This window comes from Zalophus californianus, chromosome 5 (genome assembly GCF_009762305.2).
Source record: "Zalophus californianus isolate mZalCal1 chromosome 5, mZalCal1.pri.v2, whole genome shotgun sequence".
NCBI classification, from domain to species: Eukaryota; Metazoa; Chordata; class Mammalia; order Carnivora; family Otariidae; genus Zalophus; species Zalophus californianus.
This window is the reverse complement of record NC_045599.1, coordinates 24,800,085-24,812,109: the sequence shown is the minus strand read 5'-3', so window position 1 is coordinate 24,812,109 and position 12,025 is coordinate 24,800,085. Positions and strand designations below refer to the sequence as shown.

At 39.5% G+C, this 12,025-nt stretch overlaps 1 protein-coding gene across 7 annotated transcripts in view; it reads right to left on the bottom strand.

Annotated features, from left to right (window-relative positions):
* LYRM7 (LYR motif containing 7) overlaps window positions 1–9,037 on the bottom strand; it is a 33,568-nt gene extending 24,531 nt beyond the window's left edge. For 2 of the 7 annotated variants that reach the window (XR_003521981.2, XR_003521982.2), the window contains exons 1-2: window positions 8,768–9,002; window positions 974–1,046 (exon numbers count right to left, since the gene is read on the bottom strand). Coding sequence is in view for 5 of the 7 variants with exons in the window: in XM_035727599.1 (XP_035583492.1) it covers window positions 974–1,046; window positions 8,768–8,785 (91 nt within the window). In the remaining 2 variants the exon portion in view is untranslated. Of the gene's footprint in view, window positions 1–973; window positions 1,047–8,767 lie in introns of all 7 variants that reach the window. The other 5 variants (XM_035727599.1, XM_027605008.2, XM_027605010.2 and 2 more) reach the window with 5 other exon arrangements.
* Window positions 9,038–12,025: the final 2,988 nt, after the last annotated feature.

Here is a 12,025-nt window from a genome sequence, read left to right as displayed (position 1 = left end):
AATCCTAGCTCTACCTCTCACAAGTATGATGTGGGACAAATCCTTTCACATTTTGTCAGTTTTCTCATTGGAAAAAAACAAATTATAGTAGTAACTACCCCACAGGGATATATGAAGAACTAAATGAATTTGGTAAAGCATATACAATATGAAGCATATACTTTAATATTCAAGAAATTGGTCTTGGTGAATTACAAAAACTTGAATTCCTAGGGACAGTGGGGATACTACCTAGGTACCCACTTAAAGAGTTTTAGAAATATATGAAGATAGATGGGGCGCCTGGGTGGCTTGGTTGGTTAAGCGTCTACCTTCAGCTCAGGTCACGATCACAGGGTTCCTGGATCGAACCCCGCATTGAGCTCCCTGCTCAGCAGGGAGCCTGTTTCTCCCTCCCCCTCTGCCTGTCCTCCTAGCTTGTGCTCTCTCTCTTTCAAATAAATAAAATCTTAAAAAAAAAAAAAAAGAAAACGAAATACACGAAGATAGATACTGCACATGACCAACACATAACCTAAGCTTTAGAACTCTGACTTTTAGATATGATAAAAGCCACTTAAAACAGTGAAATACTAAATTTGTAAATATTTGGGATAGATTCTTTTTCACAGCTGCTTTCATTTCTGGAATGACACAAGGAATTAATAATATGGAAGTATCTGGTCCTAGAGAGTGTGAAAATGTGATTATATAATAGAGAGAAATAAGTTTAACGGCTTGACAAGCAATGGAGCATGCTAAAATTCTGATCTTTTCTGATTCTTTATAAAAACTAGATCTTTAAAAATTTTCTTTAAGTAGATACTCCTCAAAGTAGTGTAATGTAAACTAATCTTCATAAAACATAAGAAAATTAGGGGAGAGATATGAAGATCACTCTCTAAGATGGGTCTTGACCATACAAGTTCTCTTGGATATATTAGCAGCCATGTGAAGAAGTGACTTACTCCAACGTGATGAAAAATAAACCTACCTTCTAATGCTCTGGTATCATTTTTAAAAACCCGTTGTCTGGTCCTGTGTAATGTTTTAAAGAGCTGTAAAACCTATGAAAAAAAATTAGAATTCAGACCTCAAAAGAAAAAAATTTTACATTTTATATAATTACAAGGATTAGAAAGTATTTTTCTCTTTAGTTACTTGGACTATTTTTCAAAATAGCTGGTAAAACCAGGGTTTGCCAAAACAATTTTCCCTTCGTTATTTATCTTTAAATTAAAAAAAAATTAGATTTACAAAAATAATACCAAGTTCTTTGGAAAAAAAAACAAGGGTGGTTAAAAAGTTAATAATCCCCCTGCCAAAACCAGTCTGCTAAAGTAACTTTGTCAGTCTGGTACGTATTTGTTCTCACTTTTCTTAACATATGGAGGCCTTCATCTGCTCTTAAAGTTTTACACACATATACACAAACTCATGAACTTATTACATCTTAAAAGAGCCCAGAAGGAAGATGTTTCAGATAATTTAGGAAAGTGTAATTGTGATTTCCCAAAGAGAAGTGGAATGCTGAGACTTATGAATATTCTAACACTTTGTTAAAAAAATAGAAGAGCCTGACATTTTGGTAGAAGACAGATTGTGTAGAGGCTTTAGTGTTAGGCCAAGCCTACCTCACACTTCTCAAGTTTAAAAACGTACTCAATATTGTTCCCCCAATATTGTTTTTTCTCCTGTCTTTTCAATTTCAGAGAATAGAAGACACTGAGTTTCTCAAGCTGGAAATTTCTACACAATTCTTTAAATCTCTATTACTCTTCATGTGGAAATTTTAGGAATGTCTCTCTAATGTTTTCAATATTCTCCATTCCTGAAAATTATTTAAGTTCAGACCCTCCCATCTCTTGCATAGACTACTTAACACAGATTTGTCACTCTGCCACTATTCCCTTCTTCCCTCCAATCCATTCACTAGATAAAATATCTAATATTTATTTACTAAGTATACCCTGTGCTAGGCATTGTTTTAGGTATTTACATATATTAGAAAACCTATAACATCAAAGGCAGACACCAAAAGAGAAACAGGAAACATGAAGCAAAAAACATAAAAACACAACAAACAAAAACCAAACAACCAAAATGAACTTCCTCAGAAACATAAGTGACTGCAGAGATGGAATAACAACAAAAAGAAGCCATAGTAAACTGAAAAAGGAGCATTCAGAAAATGCCCCAAAGCTCTCAGATATCAAATGAATGACAGCAAATATTAAGGGTAGAAAACAGCCGAGAAGTAGAATAAAAACTCAGAAATCGAGGTGAGAAAACAAAATTAAGGGAGTAGTCCAGATGGACCAACAATTACATTAATAGGATTTCCAACAAGAAAGAACAGAGGGGTGCCTGGGTGGGTTAGTCAGTTAAGTGTCCGACTATTGATTTTGGCTTAGGTCATGATCTCAGGGTCCTGGGATGGAGCCCTGCGTCAGGCTCTGCACTCAGCGTGGAGTCTGCTTAAGATTCTCTCTCTCTCTCAAATAAATAAACAAATCTTAAAAAAAAAGGACAGAGAAAATAGACAAAAGAAATTAAAAAGGGAAAAATTAAGAAAATGTTACCGAGTAAGGTGCATCAGTTACTTGATTGAAAAAGCTCCAAGTGCCCAACACAAAACCCATACCATAGTACATCATGATACAGGTTCAGTACGATGCTAATAAAAAGAAACATCTCGAAGATAAAAAACTGTTCACATAGAAAGGATAGAAAATCAGAATGACACTCGACTTCTAAATAGCATCACTGTGAGAAGACAATGGTGTAAGATCTTCAAGTTAAAAAAAAAAAAAAAATGCCCAGGGCAACCTTCTCGGGCTCCCTCCCTCTTTGGGAGCTTTGTACTATCACTTTACTAACACTCAATAAACTTTGCGTTGCTGCCCACCAAAAAAAAAAAAAAAGAAAAAAAAAGATTTCCAGCTTAGAATACCATACATAGCCAAATTACCATTTAACTGCAAAGGCAAAGAGACATTTTTGAAAATACGAAGTCTCTTATCTGCCATACATCCTTTCTTGTAAAGCTGTAGAAGATGTACCCCACAACAAGGGGATGAACTACAAAAGAAAAAACATGGGAACCAGTGAGGCAGGTGATCCAACACAGAGAAGATGGTGAAGGACAAATACAGGTCACCATTTGCGCAGCCAGCCTACAAAGCAAAGTCCAGACTATAGCGAAAGGTTGAACTGCTCCAGAAAAGATGTTCCCAGGAAAAAATCAAACTGATACTGATTTTGGGAAGAGATAAGTAGGAAACTAACCAATGATAATAAAAACCAGGTTATTATTTTCAAGAGAAACAGAATTAGAAAAGAAAGGCAATGTAAGAGGACTCAGCTGTGGACAATTTTATACAATCATAGTAACTTAAAAAAATGAAAACTAATTCACCAAAATTTGTAAATGAGAGGACTAAGGTTTAAGAGGGGAGCTCAGTCATCAAATTCTATTGTTAAAAGTCAATAAATAGTATCTCCCAAAAGAAAAAAAAAAACACAATGAATAGCAGTTTATGTTCTTTAGAAACATGGAGGTAAATGTGAGAATAGCTAAAATGATTAAAAGCACTTACCTCTGGGGAGCAGGAATTGAGAGTATGTAGAAGGAAGCATACACCTATTGGTTTCTGTGTAACACTTTGATATCTTAAACCTTACACATTTATCAACTTTATAAAAACTAAAAAAAAAGTATTTTAGAAAGAGAAAGGGAAAGAACATTATCAAAAAAGAGATAAGACAAGCCCTGACAAGAAGAAAATATCTGCAAACCATATATCTGGTAAGGGGCTATTATCTGGAACATTTAAAGAACTTTTACAACTCAACAATAAAAACAAAGACAAAGGATTTCAATAGACATTTCTCTAAAGATAGACAAATGGTCATCAAGGCCATGAAAAGACACTCAATATGATCTGGCATCTGGGAAATACAAATCTAATTCTCAGTGAAGTACACTTAAGCCCAGCAGAATGGCTGTAATGAAAAAGAAAATCAGTAACGAGTATTGGCAAGAATGTAGGAAATTGGAACTCTTATACATTGTTGGTGGGAATGTAAAATGTTGCAGCTGTTTGGAAAACAGTTTGGCAGTTGCTCAAAAAATTAAACATAATGTTATCACCTGATCTAGCAATTCGACACTTATATACCCAAGAGAAATGAAAACATATGTTTACACAAAAACTTGGACTTGAACAATCATAGCAGCATTATTCACGACAAAAAGTAGAAACTCAAATTTCTATCAATTCATGAACAGGTAAATAAAATGTGGTATTTCCAAACTGTTATAGCTTAAATTGTGTTTCCCCAAAGGACATACTGAAGTCCTAATTCCTGGTACCTGTAAAATGTGAATTTACTTGGAAATAGGGTCTTTGCAGATGAATTAAGTTAAGATGAGGTCATTAAAGTGGGCTCTAATACAATATAACTGGTATCCTTAAAAGAAGCAGCAAATGAATGCCATGTGAACACAGAGACACACACACAGACTGCCATGTAAAGACGGAGGCAGAGATTAGAGTGGAGCAAGAGTGAGCCAGCAAGCCAACAAGCCAATGAACATCAGGGATTGATGGCCACCATCAGAAGCTAGGAAGAAGTAAAGATTCTACCCAGTTTCAGAGGAAGCATGGCTCTGCTGGCACCTTCATTTCAGACTTCTGGCCTCCAGGACTGTGGAGACAATACCATTCTATTGCTTTAAGCCACCCAGTTTGTGGTACTTTGTTAGAACAGCCATAGGAAACTAATACAGATGTTAGTATTGGGAAGTGGGGTACTGCTATAATGAGTACCTAAAAAATGGAAGTGGCTTTGGAACTGAGATATGTAGAGACTGAAAGAATTTTGAGGTGTTTGACAGTAAAAGCTGAGACTGCCATGAAAAGATTGTTTGTAGAAATACAGACTATTTTAAGATTTTATTTATTTATTTGAGAGAGAGAATGAGATAGAGAGCATGAGAGGGTCAGAGGGAAAAGCAGACTCCCTGCTGATCAGTGAGCCCAATGTGGGACTCGATCACGGGACTCCAGGATCATGACCTGAGCCGAAGGCAGTCGCTTAACCAACTGAGCCACCCAGGCGCCCCTAGAAATACAGACTTTAAAGGTAATAGAATATCATAGAAACCCAGGCAGTTTAATATTACAAGAGTGGTAGAAGATAAGTTGCACAGGATTAAGACTAAAGTGGAAAGTTAAGTAAATCTAATCATTTTAGGGTACCTGGGTGGCTCAGTCGTTAAGTGTCTGCCTTCGGCTCAGGTCATGATCCCAGGGTCCTGGGATCGAGTCCCATGTCAGGCTCCCTGCTCAGTGGAAAGCCTGCTTCTCCCTCCCCCACTCCCCCTGCTTGTGTTCCCCTCTCGCTGTGTCTCTCTCTGTCAAATAAATAAAAATTTAAAAAATCTAATCATTTTACTTGTTTTTTAGGGAAAAAAGAAATTTCATTAATAGAACAGCCAGCATCCCTAATTTAAGAACTAGTACACACAAGAATAAATTCAAAATGGATTAACATGAAACCATGAAAATCCTAGAGGAGAACACAGGCATTAACTTCTTTGACATCAGCTGTAGCAACTTCTTTCTAGATATGTCTCCTGACGCAAGGGAAACAAAAGCAAAAATAAACAACTGGGAGTACATCACAATAAAAAGCTTTTTGCACAGTGAAGGAAACAACCAATAAAACTAAAAGGCATCCTATGGAATGGGAGAAGATATTTGCAAATGACATATCTGATAAAGGGTTAGTACCCAAAACATACAAAGAACTTATAAAACCCAACATCCAAAAAATGAATAATCTAGTTAAAAAAGGGGTAGAAGAATAGACATCTTTCCAAAGAAGACATACAGATGGCCAACAGACACATGAAAAGATGCTTAGCATCACTCATCATCAGAGAAATGCAAATCAAAACTACAAGAGATACCACCTCACACCTGTCAGAATGGCCAAACTCAAAATACAAGAAATAACAGATATTGGTGAGGATGTGGAGGAAGAGGAACCCTCCTGCACTGCTGGTGGGAATGCAAAGTGGAACAGCCACTCTGGAAAACAGTGTGGAGGTTCCTAAAAAAAGTTAAAGATAGAACTAACCTATGATCCAGCAACTGCAATACTAGGTTCCACGGAATACAAAAATATTAATTCAAAGGGTTATATGCACCCTGATGTTTATAGCAGCATTACTTACAATAGCAAAATTATGGAAACAGCCCAAGTGTCCATCGACTAATGAATGGATAAAGAAGTGGCATATAAATATACAATGGAATATTACTCAGCCATAAAAAAGAATGAAACCTTGCTATTTGCTATGATGTGGATGGAGCTAGAAAGTGTTATGCTAAGCAAAGTAAGTCAGAGAAAGACAAATACCATGATTTCACTCATATGTGGGATTTAAGAAGCAAAACAAATGAGTAAAGGGGGAAAAAAAAAGGGAGAGGCAAACCAAGAAAGAAACTCTTACCTATAGGGAACAAACTGATGGTTATGGGGGGGGAGCGGATTAAATAGGTGATGGGGATTAAGGAGTGCATGTGCTGTGCTGGGAACCAGGTGTTTGTTGTATGAAAGTGTTGAATCACTGTAGTGTACACCTGAAACTAACATTACACTGTAGGTTCACTGGCATTTAAATAAAAACTTAAAATAATAGAACAAATATAAGAAAATGTTATCAATACTGTCTTGGAACTCTAAGAGCTAATATCACCTTGGAGTTAATAAATTTTTATTAAATGCAGAAAGCTAGGTCACAGATTATCTTCTCTTCCTCATTTACTTATACTAATTGGATAATTTAGGTAATGTATACAGAAGGCGGATTCTCTACAGACAGATCAGTTGGAACAGGACATTGCCACTTATTGTAACCTTGGACAAGTTACTCAGCCTTTTTGTCTCAATTTTCTTACATAATGGGTTAATATTAGGGGTATATGGGAAAATTTCTGAACTAGGTTTCACTTTGGATAGTTATTACTTATCTATCTCTTCCAATTCTGGGTTATATGCTCTTCCTGAGTACATCCACAGCACTGGGCACTTACTACATAGTATGTGAAATCAAATGCTTACTTGCTGTGGTCCCATACTTCTTCAAAGGCTATGTATCCTTTACACTTACCCTAAGTATCGTCTATATATGGTAGGCCTCCCCAAAAGTGTTTTTGGAATGAATCTTATTTAATGTCTTTTGAATTCAAGTTTTCCAAGCAACTTCCCACATCAAGGACTTTCCATATACTACTTCCTCTTTCTGGAATACTCTTTCCTCTCTTCTTCTAGCTAATTTCTAATCAAACTTCAGGTCTTAACTTTTATTCTATGAAAGACTTTTTTTTTTTTTTTTTAATAGGCTCCATCTCAAGATCCTGAGATCAAGACCTAGGCTGAGATCAAGAGTAGGACGCTTAACTGACTCAGCGACCCAGGCGTCCCAAAAGATTCCTTTTTTTTTTTCATCCCTCTAGAGAGGTTGAATCCCAACTATAAGCTCACAAAATACACTGTATTTTCAATTCAAAATCTCCCTCCCCGCTAAATTTTTTAAAAAGATTTTATTTATTTATCTGACAGAGAGACAGAGAACACAAGTAGGCAGAGAAGGAGGGAGAAGCAGGCTCTCCTCTGAGCAGGGAGCCCCACGCAGGGCTCGATCCCAGGACTCTGGGACCATGACCTGAGCCGAAAGCAGACGCCCAACCAACCGAGCCACCCAGGAGCCCCCCTGCTAAATTTCTTTATGAAGGCAAAGGTGGTCTGTCTATCGTTGCATCCACTGTGCCTAGACGGTGTAGACTAAATGTTGGCTGTAAGGTATTAGTGATAGCTACTATGGACACTCAAATTATCTGAGTAACTCTTTACAATTGTTTCTACTGGTGCTGTGACATATACTAAAACATACTGAGAACACCAAAGCCAGTAGTACAGGAGGCACCGCTCGGTGGTGGCTTATTATTGACCAACCATAAACACTGCTTTTCCTCACTATACGGTAACAGGCCTTTTCCCCCTTTCCATGCTTATACTGCAGCCAGTGACAGAGACAGGACCAAACTGGGCATGCTGATACGCAAGGTTAGGGATGGCTGGTCCCTGAGAAGTGTGCGCCGGCCAGGAACGTGCATCAGTTTGACAAGAAATGAATCTGACACCAGGTACTCAGGGAAGCACCTGGCGGGGACATCACTGCCCAAGCTCATTTCGAGCACTCAGGTCTCACGGGTCTCTGCTCTGTCTCCGTGGGTGTCGATGTTTCGCAAGTGATTCCGCCCGGATTCACTTTCCTCGGTGCCACACTTCGGTGTGCCTTCCGGTTATCTGGTTATCTGACTAAACTTTTCACCTCATCCGACCTTTCACTCAGTAGATGGTTGCAGCGCAGGGCTGCCTTTGGCGTCTCGTCTACCTCTCAACGACGGGAAAAACGTCCCTCAAACACTCGGTGTGGGGATGAAACGGGGGCAGAACTTGCATGACGCAGAAACAAACACTTCGGTACCCAGGCGACGAGTGGGGAAGCTCTGGTGCCACCCTCCCTCATCGCACCAGCACAAACCTTCTCCCGCCCTTCGCAGGTGGTCACCGGGCTCCTTAGCGGCAACGTTCACAAGCTCCGTGGAGGGCCCTGAACCCACACCTACTGAGATTCCAGACAACCTGCGCCAGGCCGCCCGTTTTCCCTCCCCGTCGGCAAAGAACCCAAACCCTCCCCGGGCCCTGTCACCTTGGCCGCCTGACCCATGGCTCCCCTCACCGCGGCGGCTACTTCGGCGATCGAGCCGCCCCGCCTCTCGGCAACCAATCACTGCCCGGCGTGGACTATCCAACTCCCCGAAGTCACGTTCCTAACGTGCCGAAACCAATCATCGCGCAGATTCCCTTTTGTAGCCCCGCCTTCCACAGAGAGACACCGGAGACGAGTTTGCTAAACGGCTGCAGTCTGGTAAGACCGCGAGAAGCTGCCGAGCCCAAATACTGGAGAGAGGAGAACGGAAATTACCTGACGCCATGTTAGTTAGGGGCAGAGTCATTTCCGGTCTTTTCCGAGGCAGTCAGGTGGCGGGCGTGGCTTGATAGTTATTGGATGTCTTCGACGTCTCTACGTTATTACCCCTTGTTTGGGGGTTGCGGTTATCTAATAAAGAACCTTTCCGTTAATGTTTACCAGTTGCGACAGTCTTCTTGTGAAGGTGCATAAGAGCCAAGCCCTAACAAGTATGGCTGCCGTTAGTTGGAATTCTGACTTCCCAAAGCGCTATTTGTACATTTTCTCAATTCCCGGAAAAGGTGAGGTAGAGTTACTTGCTCAAGACCACAGGCTAGAGGCGTGCCCGGGTGACTCAGTCGGTTAAGCTGACAACTCTTGATTTCAGCTTAGGTCATGATCTCTGGGTAGTGCGATCGAGCCCCGCCCTTGGGCTCCACCCTCAGCGGGGAGTAGCTTCTTTTCTCCCTTTCCCTTTGCCCCTCCCCCTGCTCAGGTGGTCCCATGCATACTCTCTCTCTCTGAAATAGTTTCTTAAAACAAAACAAAAACCATAGGGCTAGTAAATGGAGGTCCGGGACACAAATCCCTATGCCTGACTAGTCTTACCCTCTACACATCCTGCTTACTCACCTTACCCTACTCTTTGGTTATGCTGGTCAGTCAGAAATGTTATTTAAGTACATTTTAACTTAGGACCTTGCAAACCGCAAGAAAAATCTCAAGCTTTCCCTCATCGCATAATCGTTTTTTGCCTTCCCTACTCACAGACTTTCAGGTAAAACTACTTTTTAGTAGGAATGAACGATTTGAAGCAAAAGAGCTTAAAGACCTTTTTCTTTCTCTGTGATTTATGTCATTTTAAAGAATATTGGAAGTCATTAAAATAGCAAGATAACAGTTGACTTTTAAATTATAATTCATTAGATTTGCAGATGAGTGTTTAACATAACCAAGCAATTAACCAAATATACTCAAGTACTGTCTTTTATATAGGAAACAATAGATGATCTTGTGACATTGCATGACGGTGCCTTCAAATTTTTAAAGAATGACTGAAACATGCTTATTTTCATTTGCAGTTTAGAATCACTGCCCAATTTCCTGAAAATTCATAATTTACTGTTACAATTTCTGGCTAACTAGGGTCCTGACCAAAACCCCATATCTGCCAATACTTGAAAATAAAAATCTCATAGGGTCAAAATCAGTTCATTACTGAAGCCTCTCTTAGATAACTCTGTATGGTTCCTTCAGCTGTTCCACAAATGAGGTAACTATTTTTGTTATTCTAGGACTATGTCCTGGTTTACATCTCAAAGTGTGAGACCAGAACTAAACAAGAATTCCAATTTGTTCCTCACATAAGTTCATGGAGCTCTAAGTAGGCAGAATAAAGGCCTCCAAAAGATGTCCCTGTTTAAATCCTAGGAACTTTTGAATATGTTACCTTATATGACAAAAGGGACTTTGCAGATGTGATTAAGGCTTTTGAGATGGGAAAATTTTCCTGGATTGTCTGGTGGGCCCACTGTAACCACAAGGATCCTTATAAGTGGGCAAAGGAAGCAGAGTCAGGGAGAGGTTTGAAGGTGCCCTGCTGCTGGTTCTGAAGACAGAGGAAGGGGCTTCAAGCCAAGAAATGCAGGTAGCTTCTAGAAGGTAAAGTAAGGTACATGTTCTCCCCTAGAACCTCTAGAAGGAATGCAGCCCTGTTAACAATGATTTTAGCCCAGTGAAACTCAGACTTCTGACTTCCAGAATGTTACCTGTTTGTGGCCCCTTCCATCTTGAAAGCCAACAGGAGGGCATCTTCAATCTTTGACTGTCCCCTCTCCTTCCATCATATCTCCTCCCTCTCCTTTGCCCCTCTTTCACTTATGAAAGCCCCCATGATTATATTGGGCCTACCGGGACAATCCAGGAATCTCACCCACCACAAGATCCTTACTTTAATGACATCTGGAAATCCCCTTTACCATGTAAAGAAACATATTCATAGGCTCCAGAGATTAGGACATGGACATCTTCTGCCTACCATACCCGGTTTAGTTAAAGCTGGGCAATAAGGTTGAAATTGAAGGAAATGAAGCAGGAGAAGCAGCCATGGGCCTGATCAGGTAAGAACCCTATAATCCAAGGTAGGATTTTGGATTTAATTTTGTGACGAAATGCCTTACCAGCGGGAGAGTGAGATCATGATTTATATTTTATAAAAATCACTTTGTGTGCTGAATGGCAAATTGACTACAATGGAAGCAGAACCTAGCTAGGAGGCTCTCAAAGTACTGCATGCAAAATCTGACAGTGGCTTGGATTAGGGTGGTGTAGTAGAAGAGGCGAAAAGTGGTTGGATTCATGATATATCTCTTCTTTTTAACTTCCTATTTTGACAGTTTCAGTCTTACAGGAAAGTTGCAAGAATAACAGAATTTGCATACACCCCTCACTCGGATTCCCCAAATGTTAACATTTGACCACAATCACTTTATCCTTTTCTATCTCTCTATATATGAACATTTTTGGGGGGGGTATTTCTTTAACTGTTTGAAAGTGAGCTGCAGACATGATACTCCTATACTCCTAAATACTTCAGTATTTTTTATTCCTACGAAAAAAAAAAAAAGACAGTCTCTTACATCACTGGGCCTCAAAGTATGATTCCAGGGCAAGCAGCAAATGCATCACTTGGAAACATGTTAGAAACCCACATTATAAGACCCTACCCCAAATCAACTAATTTTGATAATTTTGCTATGGTTATGTGAGGAAATTAACACAACTTTCCAAAGCTACTATTTAATTTATAGGCATTATTTAGATTTTGCTAATTGTCCTAGTAATGTCTTTGATAGCAATAGTAGCAAATGAGTCACTTTGGAGATTCAAGGGATCCACTATCAGTAATTTTTATTGGCAGAGGACAAGACAAGACAAACTGGTAAAATATTATTATATAGAGTAGTCTTGGAGCTAGAGTTAGTTTTTCTTAATAAG